Genomic DNA, 23017 nt, shown 5'->3' on the forward strand with positions numbered 1-23017 from the left:
ACCATCCCAGCTTAGCAAGGCTGGTTCTTTCGCTCAGGCCGACCTGTGAGGCTCTGCAGGTCAGCGGTGTCTCCCCACATGCGAGGTGCTCCCAACAGCTCCCTCCCTGCCAGCCCGTGGTGTAGGGCGGCTCAGCCTGACTGTAGCTGGCTGTCCCTGAACTTGTTTTCCCATCCGCAGGGCAAGTTCATCCGCATCAACTTCGACGTCACCGGCTACATCGTGGGAGCCAACATTGAGACGTGTATCCTTCGGCAGAGCCTGGGCCACATGTAGGCCCACAGCGACTTGCTCCTGCCCAGAGGCTGAGGGCGGCCCTGAAACAAAGGGCACGGAGCCCAGCCTCCTACCTCAGGTGTTGAGTTTCTTCCTGAACAGTTCCTGCACCGCAGGCCCTGGGATGCAGGTTACATCCAGCCTTTTGGATTTTGGATTGACTTCTCCCTAGCTCGGGGACCTTGGGCCACAGTTATTCAACCTTTCTCTGCCTTGTCAGTGAAATGGGTGCTGTGAGGGGACCTGTCTCATAGCACTGTTATGAGAAAAGGTAAAGTGCATCAGTTCGTGGAAAGTCCCGAGCACCACGGCGGGGCAGAGGAACGGCTGGCAAAGCCTAGGCGCTGTGTGATCATCCCCATTCCCTCACTACCTGCTCTCGTCCAAGGTCAAACACAGGACTTGTCCTTAGAGAGGTGGCCTGTGAAATGGTGGAAAAGGAATTTTCCCATCAGGCATCTGTTTCCAGAATCTGCCTGGTGAAGAGGAGTCCAGGGAGAGAGATCCAGACCTGGGGAGCGGGTCTGGGCTTAGGGTTTATTAACCTCTGAGCACTGCAGGCAGCCCTCGAGCTCACAGGCGCTGGCTTCACAGCAGTTTGAGGAGCAGTGATGGGGCCAGGCTGTGTTCCAGCTCCATTTGGTGCCTGGAGTGGACGGTAGATTACAGAATGAGTCAGGTCCAGGTCTGGTTCTCAGCTTGGGCCTGTTAGCTGTGGGCTTGGCCAAATCATTGAACCTCCCTGAGCCTCTATTTCCCCCTCCCTGCTTAGGTGCCTTTGGAGACCAGGTGCTTTTGCCCACAGAGATGATCCAGGGCTGCCCAGCCTGCCCACCAGCTCCCCTGAGGTTGATTAGTGGGATGTTTTTAGTGTCTTTCTCCTCCCTGTTTTGGAACAGGGAGCACGGAGGAGGCTTTGCTAAGTACTTCCTGTCTGTGCGGTCTTAAGAAATGATTTTGCATCTCTGAGCCTTGTACGGAATAGGAAGAGGATGTTACCAGGACCTCTGCCATGGGTCCTGGCCTCCTGTGAGCCACCACAGCACAAGGCAAATTCAAGAACAGACAGAAACGAGACTTAGCGTGGAGAAGCTGGGTCTTGGGTCCTGGTCAGTGCTGCTGATGGCAGCAAATACAAAGCCCCCAAACACATCCAGTGTTTTTTTAATACAATCGTGGAAAGGGATAGGGACCCAGGTATGCTTTGAAGGGATCTAGTGAAATTCTGTGGTCACCTGGCATGATGGCACCAGACAGGGCTATTAGAGAGTAAGCACTGTTTATCTTGCTTGGATAGAACAAACCAATACTGGGTCTGGGTGCAATTAGGAAGCAACCCATCGGGTCGGTAAGAAGCCATAATTCAGGGGAAAGGATTTTAATGGGGTCAAGCGGACCTCAGGTGCATGTAACTCAGCAGAGCCCTGCCACTTCACAGACCAGGGCCTAGGTTTCTGTGGCAGTCATTGAGGGAGGAGGTGTACTCACCCAGTCCACCATCTCTCATGCCCATCTGAGTCAGGAAGAGCTGCGGTCTGACTCCTGATCTAAAACAATAGAGCCGAATTACCGACAGCAAGAGTCAGGTGCCACGCATAGCCTGCTAGTACTGAGCAGGGGTGTCTGCTCCAGAGCCTCAGTTTCCCTGTATTGAAAATGCAGCTGATCCTTGCATTTCTTTCCTAGCACAGTTGGTGGAACTTACCTGAGATGATGCGTACAGAGCACTGAGCTCCAAGATGTGCCGGTCAGAGAGGGTGTCCTTATTTTCTCTCCTGTTTCAAGGCAGCCCATTCCAGAAGCAGGGTCCTGACAGTCACTGAAGAAACATCTCCTTCCCGGCCCCCTCTGTAGCCCTTCCTCCTGGGGGCATTTTCTTCCCAGCTTTCTATGGTTTTCCCTTTCATTCTGCTCCCCTTCTTTCTGGGCCTGGCATCTGACAGCAGCACAGTGATCCCGTCTGTCCATGGGGGTCATCGCCAAGGTTCAAAGCCTCTGATCCCTGGAACACAGCTAACTGGATGGTCACCGTGTATGAATCGGGCATGGTAGCAAACCCTGCCCAGCTCTAAACTCTACAGGACTCCCCAGGGCGCCTCCCCTGGGTGCTGGACGTGGCTTCTTCAGCAGCTTACACACAGAGCCAGAGGGAGAGGTTAGGTTTCTGCGAGGTGAACACTGGCCGTATCTCCTTAACTCCTTCCAAACCAGATCTGCTGGAGAAGTCTCGGGCAATTCGCCAAGCCAGGGAGGAGAGGACGTTCCACATATTTTACTATCTGATTGCAGGAGCCAAGGAGAAGATGAAAAGTGAGTGACTAGCCACAACCTTGGCTGGGGGCTGGGGGGCTGCGTCTGTTCTTCCACCAGGGCTAGGGTAGGCAACTGGGCACTAAGACAGGCCTGTGGTGGCAGGTGCATGATCCTCACCTCTTTCTGGTGCGTGTCACCTTTGTTCATTTGTCCTCATTTACTGAGCACCTACTGTGTGACATAGCAGACATCAACCCCAATTAAACATTAGATCGTTAATCAAGTCCCTTTGCCTTGGAGGAAGGCCGAAAAACAGTTGTTGTGTTTGTCAGTTAGACTTGCAAGTAAATAAGATGCATTTTGATTTTATAAGGAATTTGAAGGATTAGTGGAATTAAGGATTTTTCATGGCAAGTGTCTTGAAAGTGACTTTAAAGTGTCCTTTGTAAGTCAGAGGCCAACAAACTTTTTCTTTTTTATGGTGCTGCCAGGGCCTGGCTCAGGCTGGGCAAGGGCTCTTCAGCTGAGCCACACCCCAGCCCAACAAACCCAGATCTTTCAGTTTCTGTCACAACTGCCGAAGTCCACCATTGTCCTACGAAGGCGGCCATCTTGGGTGTGGCTGTGCCACAGTACAACTTCCTTCACTGAAGCAACCAGTGTGCTGGGGTTTGTTGATCTCTAAATGAAATATATATTTCATATAAGTGAAATATAGTTCCAGTAGGGAATTATAGGTTCCAGTCATGTAGTACAGTAATCTCTTAAAAGAATATGCAAAACACATAGCTGAAAAATGTGACGCCTTGGTCAAGATAGATATGTCTTCTGGTAATAAATTTAAGTCTAAAAATGTATGAGAACAATACATACTTTGCTTCTTGTCAGTTTTGTGGCCCACAAAACTTTTCTTGAATAAGAAAACTATCAAAAGGATATGTGACCTCACATCTTTGGGGCGGTGGAGTTGTTGCAGAGCCCTGCCGCTAGGGGGTGGTGTTTTTATTTAAATCTTGATGCTTGGCTTTCTGGAACATCAAATATGAGGTGGAGCAATCTTGGATAATGAGGGGTGCTGAATGCATATAAATATGGTAAATTGGCTGTTACAATGTGGGCCACCAGGGGGTAGCTGAGGGCAAATGCTTATGTCCCTTCTGCCTCTATTTGGCACCAAACTCAGCAGTTTGGTTGTCTCCTGACTTGGGTTCCAGTTTTGTACTCTGCCTGTGGTCTTCTAGAAATTGGACAAGGATAAGGGCCAATGGCTAAAATTCCTGGGGCCATGGTATTCTTCGTGATAGAGCTGGGAAGGGGCTGGGTTCTTAGAATATAATATTTTAAAATTATCCTTATTGTGGATAGAGGAGTCTTGGTAAAGACCCAAATCCTGTGACTTGACTCATGCATTTCATTTAACCCAAAAGCTGGAGTTATCATGTGTCTTTGGTCAATTTAATCTCAACTTTGCCAAGTAGCTTCCAAGTGACTTAACCCATAAAAGACTTAGTTTAAAAAAGAAAACTGTCTATTGATGTCTCTCCAAGAGTGTTTTAAATCCAGCCTAATTAAAGATGGCTGGAAGAGGAAATTCAATGTATCGGAGGTGTAATGAGTGCAAGTAGGATAGGAGAGAAAAGTAATTTTAAATGTTTTTGGGGAAAAGTACTAAACTACAACAAAGTGGGTGTAACTACAGAATATGACTTTACAGAGCACAAGTTTTAATAGATGTAACACTATAAACAATGAGTTGGCTGATTTTTTTGCTAAAGGGTCAGAGAATAAACATTTTAGGCTTCGAGAACCCTGTGGTATCCATTGCAACTATTCAACTCAGCCATTAAAATGTGAAAGCAGACCTGGAAATGGAGGAGGCTGTGTCTCAATAAAACTTTATTGACAAAAACAACCAGTGGGCCAATTTGCTAACCAAGGTTATAAGACTTAACAATTGAATTAACTGGAAATAATTTGAAGAAAGGGAAGGTTGTCAAGAGCTAAATCTTCATCTACAATAATAAGTCCATGAATAATGCCTAAATTTGACACACTCAGTTATAGCCTATTATATGTAATGGTGTATGTATTATAACGTACTATTTGTATGTATATTTGTATGTATTTGTATATTACATATTATAGTATAGTACATTACATATGTATAGCACTATTGTATATAAATTATTACATATAGTAAACCCATTGTATATAAAAATAGTGGTAACTACCAAAAGAAAGAGCTAAAAGAGAAAAGGCAGTTATTATAGACAAAGGTAGTAATTGCAGAAGGACTATGGCTGGAAGTGGCAGTTCTTTATTATAAACCTTTTGGTGGTAATTCTTTTAATTCATGTGTATATATGATTTTGGATAAAAATATGACAAGTATCCATTTAATAATAAGGAATAAACTAACTCTCCAGACAGTTTTGTTCCTGAAGCTGAGGCCTTGGGAAAGTAAAGCTAAAGGCATCCCTTCCGCTGGGTAGATGTGACCCTGCATCACAGAGTGTAGCTTACAAGCAGAGGTAAGGTTGGATTTTACCTACCAGGTACCCTGGAGCAGTGCACACCCTGCACCACTGTTTGGGGCCGGCGATGGCCAGCGAGGCCAACAATTAGTTGTTGTAAGAGAAGGGCTTTAATCTGTCTAAGCTGTGAGAAAGGGAACTAATGATATTGGCCCAATCAATTCCTGTCTCATACGGGAAGCAGAAATGCATCTTGTTGACTCTTCCCTCGCTTCCTCTCCTAGATGACCTGCTTCTGGAAGGCTTCAACAACTACACATTTCTCTCCAACGGCTTTGTGCCCATCCCAGCTGCTCAGGACGACGAGATGTTCCAGGAGACGCTGGAGGCCATGTCTATCATGGGCTTCAGTGAGGAGGAGCAGCTGGGTAGGTTTCACGCAGCCTGGGAGACTGGTTCCTGTTTGCAGTGAGCTGGAATCCATGGGGGCTGTCCTGGGGTCGGACAGATCTCTGCTCTGGATCCCCTGTTTCCTGAAAGGAAAAGTAGAGAGAAAACTGATTCTACTGTGGGCAGCTTATTAACTTTCTAGAAAAGTGGCCAAGTTAGGGCTTTTTCAGTTGCCAGTGTCCCAGCCTGGCTCAGGCAAGGAGAATGACTCACTCAAAATGTAGAAAAGTTACCAGGGATTTAGCTCAGTGGTTTCTCCGCCTGCTGCCCAAGCGCAAGGACCCGAGTTCGATCCCCGGTACCAAAAAAAAAAAAAAAATTAAAAAAATGTAGAAAATTTCACCATTCCGTTGCAGCAGGATCTAGGAGCTCAGATTTCTTTGGGCTCTGCTTTCTTGTCCTCTGTCCCTCCCACTACCGGGTCTCTACATGGGCTGCAGCTTTGGGATAGCTGCATGGCTATATCCCACTCTGTGCATCCTGTGGGTCTCTGCCCAAAAAGCAGAGTGGATTTCCTGCTGGGGTCTGAGATGGAGCCTCCCCGGTTGCAGCTGTGGGGTCCTGAGCTACTCATGCTAACCGGGTGTGGGAAGCTCGGGGAGGGGTAGAGAGCTCTAGGAAGGACCCTGGGAGCCAGAGGGGGTGATGCCGCCTTGCCGGAAACACTTTCCGTCCTGCGTCGGATGTGCCCCAGCGGTCAGGGTTAATCTCTTTCAGAGCAAAGGGCAAGATAGTGGAAAGTTTCCCTCTCTTCTCACGGCCCTCCTCAGCCCTGGGGCATCACTCACTGCTGAAATTCGGTGGGGAGAGCGCTGCTCCTGGGCGATGATCTGGGACCCAGAGCAGAAGGCTCTGTGGGTCAGCTGATGGGTGGGTGGCACCCGTGGCTTTGGGCCAGGGTCCTGCGTGCAGACTCCAGTGGCTGGACTCCCCAAGGATGATGCATTTCACCTGGGACATGGGTTAGCTTTGCTTCTTCTCATCTTGGTTTTAAAAAAATGCAAGTAATGGGCTGGGGATTTAGCTCAGTGGTTCCGCCACCTGCCTTGCAAGTGCAAGGACCTGAGTTCGGTCCCCGGTACCAAAAACAAAACAAGTAATGTTTAAGTACTCTTATGTGCCAAGCATTTGCTAAGTCCTTTTCACACTTAAGGCACCAGGATGTTCAGTACAGTTTTATGTAAATTATCAAAAACTAGAATAAACTAAAATGTTGATTGAGAAAGGATTAAATTACTGTCCTTGTGAAAACAATTGGGGCCATTTAAATTGTTGTAAAATGTTTTTGGAAAAGCATTGGAAATGCTTAAAATATATTTAAAGTGGAGGTGTCAGCTGACAAGTAAAGCTACATGCTTTATGTGCTTCATTTACCCTCAGCACTGCTGGGAGGTCACTGTTGCTATTCTCAGTCTGTACATGAGGAAATGGAGGCACAGAGAAGTGAGGGCATTTACCCAGGGACACACAGAGAGTTGCTGCTGGATCTGGAGCTCATTCTTGGGTCACTGGGCCTCCCAACCCCCTGCTTTTGTCTGTGGGAAGGGAGATTTTGTTTGTTTGTTTTTATTGTTTTTATTGTTTTGTTTTGAGATTGGGTCTTACTGTATAGTCCAGGCTTATCTTGAACTCACGATTCTCCTGCCTCAGCCTCCTGAGTACTGGATTACAGGCATGTGCCTGTAATCACAACTGGTACAGAAAGGTACTGAAAAAACCTTTATAACCGTGTCAGGGCCAGGCAGAAACCCAGGCTGGAAGGAAACGTGTTGTAAGCACAGCTCCCGTTGCTGAGCAGGAGAAGATGTCAAATCCCACCCCAAGACAAGTCTTCCTTTTCATCTCCTTTGTCATTCTTTGGATGAATTTCAAAGAGAATGTGGTGTCCGGTACTTGCAGGTCTTCAGCTTCTCTCTGACACTTGCTAATCTCCCTTCAGACCACGGAGAACAGGTCCCAGGCCCAGGAGTTCAGGCATGGCCAAGCATTGGCCTAGAATTTCTTGTTTGTTTTCCCAGTGTTTACTGTATAACTATCTCTATTTTGGGCAAGTAAAGCTGACGTCTCCCTTCATATCAAGTTTCCTAATAAATAAATGTAAGGAGCCAGAAGTAGGTGAATTTAAATGAAAAAGTAAAGAATGGGGCACACAGTACTCAGATAGAAGTGACATTCAGACACAGAGATCAGTGCCTGGGGACAGCCTCAGGCCACTGTGCATGCCGACCCTGGTTACCCATCCCAGGGGACCAGGATTCTCCCTGCCCCACCAAGTTCTGCTCTCACAGAGGAAGAGCCACCAAAGCCCAGGGGACCTTGGAGACTTCTGAGCAGAGGAAAGGAACTCGCCAGGCCATGCAGAGGCCAAGGCTCAGGACAGACATAACGATGACAGGGCCAGTGGCTGTTTATTGACACTGCCTGGTTTAGGTACGTCCTTGGGACAATCCTGTGGGGTGGGTACATTTATGGGTCTTCAGATGGTGAAGCAGAAGCCCAGAGAGGCTCATGCCCCACCTGAGGTCACACAGCTGCCCAGGACGGGGCCAGGCTGTTGAGATTCATGTTCCAGACATGGGTCATTCAATGGACACCTCTCCCAGGTTCCATCCATATCATTGTTGGCTGAATATTTTTATGTGCAGGGTAGATTTCTATAGCCCTATTCACTCTGGCCTCTGTCTTAAACGATTGCTATAAAAGCACTAATTTTATCCTCTGGTTAAATTGATTCTAATAAGTTAGAATAAATACCTGGCTATTAAGATTTTTTAAAAGTTGTTCACACCAGTCCTATACCTCCCAGGGTCTATGTCCATGCTGCAAAACCCTATTTCCTGTTCCTCAGCAATAGGTGGATTTGTTTCCTAAGGCCACTGTGATTCATGACTGCAAACTTGGTGGCTTAAAACATCAGGAATGTATTCTCTGTCGGTTCTGCAGCCTGAGGCCTGAGGTCGGGGTGTGGGGTAGCCCAGTGCCCTTGAGAGGCTCCTGGCCCTGCCTCTGTCCTGCCAAGCCCCCTCCATGCTCCTTGGCTTATGGCTGTAGCATTCTGATCTCTGCCCCCTTGTCACATAGCCTACCCTGCTGTGAGTTTCCTCTTCTGTCTAAGGATACTTGCACAGGGCCCTCTGGGTAATGTGAGATGATCTAATCTTGACAGCCTTCACCTGATTACATGGAGAAAGGCTCTCCCCAAATAAGGTCTCCCAAGGTTCCAGGTGGACATGTCTTTGGGGACCCCTGTTCTGCCCACTACAGGTGGCTGGCATTATTTAGTGCCTATTAGGCCATGCCCCTTGCTGCCTCATCTCTCCTGATGTAAACTTCACGGAGTAACTGTGGTCTTACCGTCTCCATTTGCAGGTGGGGAAGCTGAAGCTCGGCAGGGCCATGGTGGGCTTTAAGCCCAGGACTGTCTCATCCCGAGTGCACGCTTCTAGCCCTGACCAGTGCCACCCTTGCTGCTCCTGCGGCCCTTTCTAGTTAGGCACTTTGCCGTCCATGAACTCTTTGCGTTCGTTCATCTCTGTGACCTGCTTGTGGTCACCATTCTTAGGCCATTTCCGTGATGACATTAACTATGCCAGAAAGCAAAGGGCATGGCGCCTCCTCCAGCAGGAGAGAAAATTTGGCCACCACAGCCTCCCAAACTGTTTAAAATTGATCCTCAGTGTTTAAACATGGGTAGATCTCATATAAAACTCTGCATCTGCATCACCTTTGGAAAAACCAGAAACAAGAGAGGAATCACAGCCCGTTCCGGTGCAGCTGTGGCCCCTTTGAGTCCCCGAGTCCCCATGAGTCTGTTCTGGCCATTTAAATCAGTGGAGACTTTTTTGGTTGTCAGAACTCTGGAAGGGGAACACCATTGCCACCTAGTGGTGAGAGGCAGGGATGGCTCTAAACATGTTACTGTGGTGCACAGCATGTTCTTTTTGTTTTTTTGTACCGGAGATCGAACTCGGGTTCTTGCGCTTGCGCAGCAGGCGACGAAACCACTGAGCTAAATCCCTGACCCCAAGGAGAAAGCATGTTCTGGCCATAAATTTCAATAATGCCAAGATAAAGAAACCCGGGTTAGGCTTCTGCCCTGGGCTCGGTGGGCCTTTCAGCAATCCCTAGGTTAGATCTGAACTTTAAAAACCACAATACAGCACCCGATAGCTTGCAAAGCCCCCCGCCCAGGTGGGGTGAAATCGCCTTAGCAATGTTCTGTCACCAGCAGCTTCCTTCGCTTTCAATGGAGAGAGGGTGTGGGGCCCTCAGCTGGGGCACCGTCCTGCTGAGCTGGGCCTGGGCCCCTGGCTGGCCCGGGGAAACCAGAGAAGGCTGGGACTCTAGGGCTTGTTCCTGGACACAGTGACTTCCTGTAGACCAGAACCCCGGCCGATTCATCTCTGCTTTCATCTATGCCAAGCATTGGTAGCCATCGGTCACCCATCTGCACCTGCCCAACCTTCTGTCTCTCCTCTGCCCGTCCATTCATTCATCAGTGCTCCTTCCTGTGCTCACATTTGTCTGGACCCTGGACTAGGCTGTGAGAATTCCAAGATGGTTAGGGCAGGTCCCCCTTATTCTCCAAAACCTTGTAAGGATATCTGATACAGAATCCACAATCATGGGAACACGGGCTGAGTGTGGAGGTTCCAAGTATCCTGGGAACACAGTGTATTTGGGTGGAGCCACCCGGACAAGTGGGAAAGAAATCTCCGCCTCCTTCATCCTAACATGAGTGTCTTGTATATCCGGTGGCATATGTTAAGATACATATGTGAAGAAGCACAGGGGTTTTTAAATCTTTATTGACATAGGATGTACCTTTAGAAAACTGAGTATGTCCCAAGTGAAGAGTTCAGTGAATTTTAGAAATGGAATACACCTTTTGTTTGGTATTCGTGTCTATGAGGTGTCAGTTTTTTCTCCACAGTTGTAAGTCATTCATTCTTGTTGCTTTGTAGCAGAGTTGACTAACATTCCCTGTGAAGCTGCCTTTCTAGGTCATATAATGCCCGACACAACTTTTCCCCTTGGCCACCGTAGCAGGCAAACAGTGATAGGCAATATTGACCCTGTTGGTCTGCTTTTCTCTCCCCACCTCAGCCATACTGAAAGTGGTGTCCTCCGTCCTCCAGCTGGGAAATATCGTCTTCAAGAAAGAAAGAAACACAGATCAGGCATCCATGCCAGATAACACAGGTACCTGCCACCTGTTCCTGATACCTGATGGTTTTAGCGAAATGTTATCTCCCTTATCCACGGTTTTGCTTTCTGAAGATTCAGTTACCTGTGGTCAACTGTGGTCCAAAATTACAGTACAATATAAGAAGATAGCTTGCAAGCAAAAGGCTGCATTCATGTAACTTGTACTGCAATGTATTGTTATAATTGTCAATTAATCATAAGTTACTGTTGTTATCCTCTTACTGGGCCTAATTTATAGTTAAACTTTACCATAGGTGTCTGTGTAGGAAAAGCAATGTATGCAGGGTTTGGAACCATCCACGACTTCAGGCATTCACTGGGGGGTCCAGGCACACACGCCCCATGGATCAGGGGCTCGTGCATTTCTGGGTGAGGGTGTCTGGGATACTAATAGCTAGACTAGGTTATCATCACTGACTTTGCTCTTTTTTCAAACTTTTCACTACTGAAAGGGTTTTTTTCCTTTTTTTTTTTTGGTACTGGGGGGTCAAACTCAGGACCTTGCACTTCCAAGCCGGGACAGCAAGCTAAATCCCGGGCCCTGAAAGTTCTTGAGTCAGTGTTTTAGGGTAGACAGATCCTGAGGGTCCCATGACGGTGAACCTGTTAGAGCTTCCAGTGATACAGACAGCCCACTGCGGCACACATGCCATAGGCTCGCCACCACCGTTAGGGTTCGTCTCTTCTGAAACCCTCCACACATTTGCTTGTTAAACAAATCTGTGTCCCTCTGCTCCTAATATTAGGGGCTGAACCCCAGGCCTTCAGATTGAGCTATATCCCTTGCTCTTTTTTAATTTTTAATTTTACACAGCATCTTACTAAGCGATTTAGTTGCCCGGGCTAGGCTTGGACTTGGGGTCCTCCTGCCTGACGGTCGTAGAGTGCTGGGAGTACAGGCACGCATCACTACAACTGGCTCATACGAATGTTTCTTGAGCACTTACTGTACACCCGGCATTGGCTACAGTGGGAAGTGAGACAGGACTAGTCCTTTAATTTTTTTTGCCATTTTCCAATACTAGATATTAAACCTAAGGCCTTAGCACTGAGCTACATCCCCAATCCTTTTTTTAAAATTTGGAGACAGAGTTTTGCTAAATTGCCGAGACTGGGCTTGAACTTGTGATCCTCCTACCTCAGCCTCCCAGAGTTCCAGGGTTACAGGTGTGCCCACCAGGACTAGCCCTTCTTATGGCTCATATGGTCTTATGTCAAGTTTCCCTCGAGTGAGGGGTTCCAGTAACATGCAGGAGCTCTGGTTAAGTGTGAATTTCAGATAAGCAACAGATATTTTTTCTTACAAATGTGTCCTATGGCATATTTGGGTTAAAATTATACTAAAAAAGTGTTATCTGAAATTTACACTTAATTAGACCCCCCCCCCATCTAGCAACCTACCTGCAAAACAGTAGTATTTTGTGTTTTGAGACGGCCACCTGGCCCCTGCAAGTTTCCAGTTTGCTGGCTCTTGCTCATCGAGCCACCCATCCGCGTGATGCGTTGTGCTGCTTTGCTGAGCCCTCGGGCGCCCCCATTAGGCCATCTTGTGTATTACACTCCCCAAATACGGAAAGTAATGGCTAACTCCCAGGAGAGACCTTCAGGGAGAGAGAAGCAAACACCCTTGCAGAGTGGTGGGAAAAACAATATAAACTCACTTTCTTGTCCCCTGTTGAAGTGCAACACCAATAACCCTCATGTGCAGAAACACACACATTATTATTACAACCCATATGTCCTTTGTCCAGAGTTGATGTTTGGGAATAAATTTAGGGTGAGGGCTATTTGTCTTTAAAAGGAAAATGTGACAGAGTAGGTAACTTTGCTGCCCCCATGGTCTCTCAGCTGGGTCACATTCTCTTGCCTGTATGTGCACCAGCCAGCAACCAAAACCGTGTTTTATTCTGTCCCCTTTTTCCACTTTTACACGATCACAGGTGTGTATCTGAGCAATGTAGATGGGCTTGCAGTTTGCACAAATCAGCACCTTGTGTGTTTTCCTCAATACTCATCCATGTCTAGGTCATGTCTCAAATACACCCACTCCCATTGTGACAAAAAATGTCCCCAGACATGGCCAAGTGTCCTCTGGGGACATAATCATCCCCAGCTGAGAGCAGCAGTGCACAGAAAGAGAGGCAGTTCCTTGTAACTGCTTGGTACTCTGTTTCATTCAATTTCCACACCTGCCCACACAAACAATGCTGAGACTCATGTCCTAGAACAACGGAGCAAACATTTACTGAATTATGACTACATCCTGCCCTCTGTATACCTTCCCTCACCTAATCCTGTTGATGACCCAACAAGGTACCCAGTTGCTGACCCTGATAAAGCTAAGGAAAACAAGACCTCAGGATGTTAAATAGCTTGGCTACAGTCACATGATTTAGAGGTGGGAAGGGAGCCCCACACTGAGACATACTTCCACCCACCTGGGCATTGTCTCTTAGCAAAACACTAAGGGTGAGATCACCAGTGACTGTGATCTTTAAGACTCACTAGGGCTGGGTTCACCACCCTAGGCTTCCCTTCTCCAAGAGCAGCCCATGGGTGAACAGATCACACATGTCAGTGGGGTAAGGTGCCATCCTTCTGGGCTTTCTCTTTCGTGATGCACTCAAGATGTTTCCTCTCTCCTCCAGCTGCTCAGAAAGTTTGCCACCTTGTGGGAATTAATGTGACAGATTTTACCAGAGCCATCCTGACTCCACGTATCAAAGTTGGACGGGATGTGGTACAGAAAGCTCAGACAAAGGAACAGGTAATGATGCTTTTGCCACGTATTCTTGCAGAATATTTCATCATCCATCCATGCATCCATCCACCCATCTAACCATCCCCCACCTAACCACCCATCAGTCCATCAACCCATCCATCATCATCCCCTCATGTACCCACCCACTTATCCATCCATCTATGCACATCCAACATCTATCCAATATTATCCACCCCTTTACCCATCTCTTCACCCATGCAACCATCCACACACTCGTCCATCCATCCATCTGTCCATCCATCCCTCTACCTAGCCATGGAGTCATCCATCCACTCATCCACCTATCTGCTCTCCCACCCATTTATTCATCCATTTTCTCTTTATCTCTCATCCACCCAGTACTAGAATATTCTAAGTCCTATGTCAGGTTTTGAGGACACACTGCTAAACAAGAACCGCAGAGTCCCTCACTTATGACCTCACCTTGATGTCTTAGTTGTAGGTACCAGGTCTGTCCTTAGAGATTTATCTGTGGAAATGACTGACTGCCCCTAAATGATCCTGGGATGGAACAGCTTCCAGGATCCCCTTGCCTAGGGATATCTCATTATCCACACAATCATTCTTTGGGTCTGACCACTTCTACTGCTTCTTATCTGCTGGTTGTACAGGTGATCTATTTTTCAAGGAATGATTAAAGATGGGGGGAGAATAAAAATCCAAATCTCCAGCCTGGCTTATGCGCCAGTGCAGCTCACTGGGAATAACCATGTCCCCTTGCTACCACTGCAGGCTGACTTTGCTATAGAGGCTTTGGCCAAGGCCACCTATGAACGCCTTTTCCGCTGGATACTCAGTCGAGTCAACAAAGCCTTGGACAAGACCCATCGGCAAGGGGCTTCCTTCCTGGGCATCCTGGATATTGCTGGATTTGAGATCTTTGAGGTATAGCTTGGTGGGATCGTGACAGCTACAATCTTGGGATGAGGTGTCCTCTGGGATGAGGTGTCCCCTTAGAGAAATCATTATTTTTGGAGAAAAGCATGCAGTTGGCCACTTTAGAGTAGGAAGCCATCTAGCGAAGGTTGGAAACTTGAGCGTGTAAGAGACAAAAATCCAATAGGGAATGCACTGAGTGTGTAACTGAGACAGTCAGGGGTACTGCTGGATCCTAGCGACAGGGCCCAGTCTGTCGCCTCTCCTCTGCCTTCCCATTTTGGTTCCGTACTCAAGTGGCTGCCCCCTCGTGGTGGCAAAATGCTTGCCACAGCTCCAGACAGTCTCTCAGCAACGCTGGCAGAAAAAGGACACCTTGGATTAGGAGTCTCCCTGATTCCTAATTCCTTGGTCACTTCCTCGCCAAGTACCGTTTTCAAGGTCTTGCAGTATTTCATGGAGTGTAACTATGGTTACTACATCCAACTCCCACACTTGCAAAAAGTGTCAGAGAAAATCACGAGAGATGTCTACAGCAGAATTTCAGTCCAGAGAGCTCTGAGTGAGGCAGGAGTGGCCTGTGTCACTCCGGCCAGGACCTTGCTGGGCCTCCCCAGGCAGCTCTGACCCGGGTGCTCACCCCGCCCGTGTCGCGTGTGCAGGTGAACTCCTTCGAGCAGCTGTGCATCAACTACACCAATGAGAAGCTGCAGCAGCTGTTCAACCACACCATGTTCATCCTGGAGCAGGAGGAGTACCAGCGCGAGGGCATCGAGTGGAACTTCATCGACTTCGGCCTCGACCTGCAGCCCTGCATCGAGCTCATCGAGCGCCCGGTGAGGGACTGTACTGCAGGGGGCGTGGGCACGCTAGTGCGCATGCGCGGAGCCGCCTTCTCCGCGTGTTTGGTTTAAAATCACCCGGGCCTGAAGGGCTGCGAACTGACTCTGAGCTAATTCACACTTGCAGTAACCCAAAGGTCTTGCTAAGTTGCTACGTTGCCCAGCTGGGTTCAGACTTGCAATCCTCCTGCCTCAGCCCCCCAGGGTGATAGAATTACAATCATGCACCTCCAACCTAGCTGGTTGAGTGAATATTTGCTGAGCATCTACTATGGGCTGGGCTCCTTCTTTAGGGACTGGGGATATAACTGTGAATGAGACAGACATGAGCTCTTCCCTCCTGGAGGAACAGGCTGTGAAATCAGACAAAGAATGCAAGTTAAAAAAAACTCCTGATAAGGGCACCAAGGAAAGTGACTTGGGAAGGCCAGCTTTGGATGGAGCAGCCAGGAAAGTCTCAGGCTGAGTCCAAAAAGGAAGACCATTACATCAGGGCGAATGGCATGGGAAAACTTAGTGATCTTGCCACCTTAATTTAGATCCTCCCAGCCACAAGGAAATGCTTTACTGAAAGAAATCATGGGTGAATTTATAAGCAAGCAAAGCAAATTCTGCCAAGATTTGCAATCTTGTGATGGTGCGTGTTGCCCACTAGGGGGCGGCAGTGCACATTGTGTTTTGTGGTTGGTTGGTGTCAGCTTTCTCTGCCCCATTCTACTCATTGGGCTTAGGGTACTTTGAGGATAGATTCTGGGAGTTGAGGTAATGGAATCAACAGTCCATCTTAGATGTAGGTCACTGGTAGCAGCCTGGGGCTGCCTGTGCACTGTGTTTAGCTGGCAATCTTCCTGGTGAGCCAGAAGCCTGGAGGACCTCTGCTCACACTGGGACCCTGCCTCCGTGTCTTCCACAGAACAACCCTCCTGGTGTGCTGGCCCTGCTGGACGAGGAGTGCTGGTTCCCCAAAGCCACCGACAAGTCTTTTGTGGAAAAACTGTGCTCAGAGCAGGGCAACCACCCCAAGTTCCAGAAGCCCAAGCAGCTCAAGGACAAGACTGAGTTCTCCATCATCCACTATGCGGGGAAGGTACCAGCTGGTGGGCCCAGGGCAGGCTCTGTCCCAGGGGAGCCCAGGTGGATGGGCAGAGTGGGACTAACACAGGAACAAAAGCCATGGGACTAGGAATCCCAAAGTCATGCAGCAAATCAGACCTTAACCAAGTCCTGTATGTGTCTAAGCATCAACTGAGTTTTAGCCTCTCTCATAGATTTCAGCATTGGCGGCCAGGCTGTTCTCTCTTGGATAGACTCTAAATCCTCTCACTACAAAGTTAAACCCAACAGGAAGGTCCAGCAGGAACCAGGTGACCAACAGATCTACTCTTGGATTTAAGAGAAATCTCCCTGCCATTGCCAGCCTGCTCCATCTGGGGAAACTCGTGATAGCTGTCACCTTTGTCACTGTTATCATCATTATGTCTTAGTTTTTAGTGTAGAGGATTTTGACCTGTGGCACCCAAGTGTCCTACATAGTATAGAAAAGACATGGTTTTGTCCAGCCGGCAGAATTATTTTATTGACTCCCCAACAATATCTCCTCTGAATCATGGGGACAGACAATGCCCTATACCAGGGGCCAGCCAACTACAGCCCAAGGGCCAAATCTGGCCCACAGCTTGTTTTTGTAAATAAAGTTTTATTGGAACACAGCCGTGCCTATATGCTTATATGCTGAGGCTGCTTTTAAGGGCAGAGTTTAGTACTGACAGAGACCAGATGGCTCACCAAACTGAAAATATCGATCCTCTGGGCTGTTTACCAAGAGTCTCCCAACTCTCACCTTATATTCAAGAGAGTACATATTCCTTTAATCATATAGAGAGAATACTTTCATTTTCCCAACTTTAGAAGTGTTTTCCAGTCTCTCCTCAGATCAGGCCTAGCCATTATTATAACAACCCAGGTCCCATAATAACCCACGAGACCTGCATTATCAGTTTCTTCCCTTTCATATTTCACAGTAATCAAATGTAGGCTTTGGTTACTGTCAATGTTCAAGTCAGGATGTTCCAAAGCCTTAAATATCCTTTTTCTGTACATTTATGGATCAAAATCTTCAAGTTATAAAAATAATGTTTATCGAGTGTGGGAAAGAAGACCCCACACTTAATTTTAAAACTAAGATTGTTGTCAAGCCTTTTCTGGCTGAGGCGGAGGTTGGGGAGGGCCCTGCCACCATTAGGCCCTTCTTTGGCCTTTTCTGAGCTCACAGGCATCGTGCCAGGCTCTGGAGAGGGGAATGGCAGAGGAGAGGGTGGCCAGGCGCATGTGTGGAACACACAGCCCTCCTGGCAGTGGGTGCCATCTGCTAGTGTCCTATTACGCACAGTCCTTGGAAGTCCTGTACTGATCTATTGGTCTCTTCTTGGTGTTTGTGGAGATCCATCATGGCGGCCACAAATGTAACTTTCTCTCTGACCTCAAAAGCCCTGGGAGAAGACAGGGAGGACTTGATCTCTGCCCCTGACTGAAGCAGAGGTATCTGACTGATGGCGTGGCTCTTGGCAGGTGGACTACAATGCAAGTGCCTGGCTGACCAAGAACATGGACCCGCTGAATGACAATGTGACCTCCCTCCTCAATGCCTCCTCAGACAAGTTTGTGGCTGACCTGTGGAAAGACGGTGAGACCCTCCCAACTGAGGGTTGAACACCTTGGTTCTCCACCTCATCCCCTTCCCCGATTTGGGAATCACTTGCCCCATCGCCCCTGTGCATGGGGGTGGAGAGAGGGCCATGTGGGCGTGGGCTGGCGATGTCATGTTGAAACTGTCACCCTCTTCCTCAGTGTGACAGCTGAGCCCCTCCACCCCATGCCTGGACCCCAGCGAGAAGGTCCAGCAGTCAGGACTAGGCAGTAGCTGGAGGAAATAGTGTACCAGGCAGCATGAGTTGGGACAGTTTTGTCAGCTTGAGTCAGAGTCTTAGACCAGTCCTTTGACTTGGTTTAGTTTCAGTGTCCTCATTAGTAAACTGGGAAGAACATAACTGTTCCCCTTTCACCTGAGATGTTCATGAGGTTTAAATTAGACCAGTGGTGCTCATATTTGACTAGCTTCAGGATGCCCTGCTAAACCCGGTGTGGTTCCTCCCCAGGCACTGAGTCAGTAGGGCAGGGCAGGCCTGGAAAGCTGCATTTCTCATGCATTCCCAGGTGCTGTTGGCCTGAGGATCTCTCTCTGGCTGCCTTTGAGAATCAGAGAGCAGACAGTCTGGGTGACTGTCAACGCTGAGGACTCTGTTGCTTTGCCTCTGGCCCTTGATCCCATGGCACATGCCACTGTTGGGCCTGCAGTTTAAGGACTGGCCTCCCTTATTTAGGGCATGGCCCAGGGAGGGGCCAGCTCTGCCAGCAATGATGGAGGCCAACCACTCACCAGGCCCTGGGCCTGATCCACAGCATCTGACCTGGGTAAACTCCCACTGGGTCTTCCGATGAGCCCGGCTGGGCCCTTTCCTCAGGAGCCTGCAGGCTCGTGGGACTGACCATCAATCAAAGAGTTATTATTGCACACAATCTGCATGCAAGGTTCAGAAATGGTGCAGTCCAAGCCCAGGGGGCGGGGCTTCGCACTGCACCACTTGCTGGGCTGGTGGGAGTCTGTCTTTCCATTCTGGATGAAAAAGAACCTGTGTAATAATACAAATACCACCAATGCCCACTTTGTTGAGCACTGACTAATGAGCCGGGATCCCACCTCTGAGTTCTTGCTGTGCCTTGTGCTCAGAACATTCTTACGCTGGGTACCTGTGTGGTCACCCACTTGATTCCGGTCTCGGCTCAAATGTCAGCTTATCAGACAGACAGCTCCCCCATCACCCTGCCTAATGGATGAGCCCCATCTCGCCCCATTATCCTTCTTTAATTTTTATTTAAAAAAATTTTTTTTTAGATGGGGTCTCACTAATTCACTAAGTTGCCCAGGCTGGATTCAAACCTGTCATCATCCTTCCTCAGCCTCTCAGAGTGCTGGGCTTATAGGCATGTGCCACCCACCGTACCTGGCCCCTTCTTCATTCTTCTAAGCACACCTCACACCTGAAATACTATATGCCTACACCATCTTGTCTGTTTCCTCCCATTAGATAGCCACAGGATGTAAGCTATGTGGGTAGGGTTTTTGTGGGGTTCATAGTGTATCCCTAAGGCCGGATATATAGTAGGTTCTCAATAAATATTTGTGGGTGGAAGGTAGACTGAAGGTGGACAGGGAGATGAACACTTTGCATACCCTATTTGCTTTTCCTGCCCTAGGGTGTAGATACTGTTACTGCTGCCATTTTGTAGAAAGGAACATTGAGATATGCTACGGCCCCAGGGCAGGGCTACTCAGTGAATCCTGAGCAAGAACAGGATTAGCTCCCAAGCCTGCGTGACAAGAGCAGGGGAGATTTGTCCTCTGTTACTCAGGCACTCTGGATTTCCCACATCGACAATATTTGGAAGCCCGCCCCCCACGCCTCCCACTACTCCTGCTGGAGGCGAAAGCATTGGTCAGCAAAGGAGAAATCGGGGTGGTGCCCCCAAGAGTACCTGGAGTCCCCCAGAGCATATTTCCCCTCAGGAGACCCTTGCCTGCCACCCTTCAGCCGAGTCCCCTGGTTGCTGCAAGGGTGGAGGGCTGCTGGGTGGATGAGAGGCTGAGGCCGCCCTTGCTATGCCTCCCAGTGGACCGGATCGTGGGGCTGGACCAGATGGCCAAGATGACCGAGAGCTCGATGCCCAGTGCCTCCAAGACTAAGAAGGGCATGTTCCGCACGGTGGGGCAGCTGTACAAGGAGCAGCTGGGCAAGCTGATGACCACGCTGCGCAACACCACCCCCAACTTTGTGCGGTGCATCATCCCCAACCACGAGAAGAGGGTGAGGTCCCTGCTCCCAGGCTTCTGGCCCAGGGCTGCCCGGAATGGTCAGGATGTTCCCCAGAGATGTTATCCGGCTCCTGGGAGGCCCTGAGACCAACCAGGGTGGGAGGAGAAGGCCGACTTTGCCCTGCCCCATCCACTGCCCACCCCAGGACTCCATCTGCCATGGGCAGAAGGTTTTCTGAACTTGGGGCCTACTTCCTGTTCCTGGAGGTGAAAGAAAGCAAGGGAAGAAGGTAGTATATCCAGAGATTATTCAGCTATGGACTGTTGAGGGCATCAAGCCACTTGTCCTTTCATTAGTCCAGAAAATATTTACTGAGCTGCTATTTGTGCCAGGTACTTGGGATACTTGTTGGAAAAACTGAAGATAGCTTTCGTTGTCACAACTGGAAAGGGACTAATATAGCATCTGATGGGTAGAGCCCAGGGAGGTTGCTAAACATCTTGCAATGCATAGCATCCTCCCACCATGAAGAACGACCTGTCCTCAATGTCAGTGGTGCTGAGGTAGTGGGAGATAATAAAAATGATGATAAATTCCAAGAACACCAGAAATCCAGGGCTCCTGCCCCAGCCTCAGGGCTCAGAGCAAGCTTGGGAGAGAACATGAACTTGAAGAATAAGTAGGCATCAATGTGGTGAAGTGTGTGAGAAAAGGGCATCCGAAGCAGAGGCCCAGGATAAGCAACAGTGTAGAGTGGAAAGTGAAGGATCTGGGTAAGAACATGCTAGGTAGGCCAGCATTTCATACTGGCACGCAAAGGTGTGAGGCAGGGATCAGGAAGATGTGCGGCTGCATGTGCAGGATCCTGGAGTTCCGTGTGTGCTGACCAGACCTTGGCCTCCTGTTGTAGGGACCCATGGGGGAGTTTAAGCAGAATAAGTCGTGATCAGGTTTGTATTTTAGATGGGATGAGGGGCCAGAGGAGGAGGCAGGACAGGAGGGAGAAGACTGGGTACAAAGCTGCTATGGTGGTCTGGGTGGCAGATGGGGGTCTGTCAATGGTAGAAGCGGTGGCAATGGAAATCCGGGCAGAGTAGGAGAGATCTGGGAGGTAGGAGGTATGGAATGGGTGATGGACAGGGTGCTGAGGGAGAAGCTACAGTTCCTAGCCAGGGGATACTAGTGCCACCAAGTACAAGGGAGATCACGGGCCAAGCCAAGCCAAGCCAAGCCAAGCCAAGCCAAGCCTGGTGCCTCTGAGAAGGCCGTGGCCTGGCAAGGTGGGCCTGGGGCTTGCTGTCCCCGGGCCCCAGCCCAGCGGTCACCGTCCTCTTCTGCCACTGCAGTCTGGCAAGCTGGATGCCTTCTTGGTGCTGGAGCAGTTGCGGTGCAATGGCGTGCTGGAGGGCATCCGCATCTGCCGCCAGGGCTTCCCCAACAGGATTGTCTTCCAAGAGTTCCGCCAGCGGTGAGCCCACTGGGGCAGCGGGTGACGGGCCGGGTGGGAAGGGTGGTGGGGCCGTGCTTGGTGACTTCCGCCTTGTGTTTGAAGCTACGAGATCCTGGCCGCGAATGCCATTCCCAAAGGCTTCATGGATGGGAAGCAGGCCTGCATCCTCATGGTGAGCCCAGCCCAAGTCTCTCCCCAGAAATCCGGCTCCCACTTCTTGGCCTTAGGTCACCCTGACACTCGCTGCTCTGGGCGGGACTGTTCCTGGACATGTGTCCCCGTTCGCCAGGTGGCCCAGTTGCAAATGGGAACTCTTCTCTCCCCTCTTTCCTCTGCAGATCAAAGCCTTGGAACTCGACCCCAACTTGTACAGGATTGGACAGAGCAAAATCTTCTTCCGCACCGGGGTCCTGGCTCACCTGGAAGAGGAGCGAGACTTGAAGATCACTGACGTCATCATGGCTTTCCAGGCCATGTGTCGTGGATACCTGGCCAGAAAGTAAATAGTTCCCCACGTCCCAGCTTTCTGGCCCCATGTTATAGTTTCCTGATTCTTAGAACCTATGTGTTTTAAGACGTGTCCTTGACCGACAGCTTTTAGTTGAGGAGAAAGAAGTGCCTCCACTTTGTACATATGCACCAGTCGTGAGCACAGCGATGGAGGAAGTAAAGCCCACAGGCTCTGGAGTTTTAGACCTGGGTTTTATCCTAGCTTTCCTACTGCAAGTTACAGTACCTCTCTGAGCCTCGGGTTTCTCCACTGGAAAATGAGCGTATTCATTCCTACCTCATGGAGTTGTTCATGAGGAGTTGGTGAAATAATGATTCATGGAGAGGGCTGAGACCAGTTGCTGATTCTCATCTCAGAAATGGTAGTATAGGACAAAGGATTTGAGGAAAGAGCCTTGGGCTGTACTGTATCTGTATCCCCCATGGCTAAATGGGATTCACCCAACAGGCCCTTGGCAGTCGAGATGACCCATGATGGCTCTGTTCTGTGAATCTTGGGGACTAGACGAGGACCCAGGTTCTTTGATGCAAGTCACACCCTGAAGAGGACTGCACGGGCAGCTTCAGCAGCTCCCTGTCTGGAGCGTGTGTTATCACCGGGTGTAAACCACACTTCCTCCACAGAACCCCAGGGTCAAAGCTGTTCATTGCCAAGTGGACCCAAGATGGTCAAGACCAGATTTGGGAGACTCCATCAACAGTCCCAGCTTGCTAAGTTTCATAACTAAATTCTTCACTGCCATCCTTCCCACTTCCAAAGTAACGGGCAATTCTTCACCATTCTGTGGTTTCTCAAGTCCCATGACCCTTAAGATACCAATTTGGTGTCAAGGTTTAGGATTTATAAAATACAACCAAGGAAAGAACAGGTTTGTCAGAAACTCACCTGGCACAGGGGTCCTGAGGGATCCCTGCAGGAATGATGGCATATAGATTTGTACTCTAGGTTTGGTTGGGGTGCTGGCCAAGTCCAAGGCATGCTGGGGTCTCCTTGCCCACTGAGAAAGGCTCTTGGTCTCAGATTA

At 49.1% G+C, this 23017-nt stretch overlaps 1 protein-coding gene across 6 annotated transcripts in view; it reads left to right on the plus strand.

Annotated features, from left to right (window-relative positions):
- Myh11 (myosin heavy chain 11) overlaps window positions 1-23017 on the plus strand; it is a 104315-nt gene that overhangs the window by 53696 nt on the left and 27602 nt on the right. For all 6 annotated transcript variants that reach the window (XM_087209191.1, XM_087209195.1, XM_087209190.1 and 3 more), the window contains 13 exons: window positions 181-244; window positions 2488-2586; window positions 5288-5431; window positions 10560-10655; window positions 13310-13428; window positions 14176-14328; window positions 14982-15155; window positions 16075-16248; window positions 17730-17844; window positions 19890-20083; window positions 21379-21500; window positions 21585-21654; window positions 21821-21981. In XM_087209191.1, coding sequence (XP_087065317.1) covers window positions 181-244; window positions 2488-2586; window positions 5288-5431; window positions 10560-10655; window positions 13310-13428; window positions 14176-14328; window positions 14982-15155; window positions 16075-16248; window positions 17730-17844; window positions 19890-20083; window positions 21379-21500; window positions 21585-21654; window positions 21821-21981 — 1685 coding nt within the window. The remainder of the gene's footprint in view (window positions 1-180; window positions 245-2487; window positions 2587-5287; window positions 5432-10559; window positions 10656-13309; window positions 13429-14175; window positions 14329-14981; window positions 15156-16074; window positions 16249-17729; window positions 17845-19889; window positions 20084-21378; window positions 21501-21584; window positions 21655-21820; window positions 21982-23017) is intronic.

Source organism: Heterocephalus glaber, unplaced genomic scaffold, assembly GCF_053883595.1.
Source record: "Heterocephalus glaber isolate CG9 unplaced genomic scaffold, H.glaber_assembly_v1.0 deba00000943, whole genome shotgun sequence".
In the NCBI taxonomy this organism is placed as follows: Eukaryota; Metazoa; Chordata; class Mammalia; order Rodentia; family Bathyergidae; genus Heterocephalus; species Heterocephalus glaber.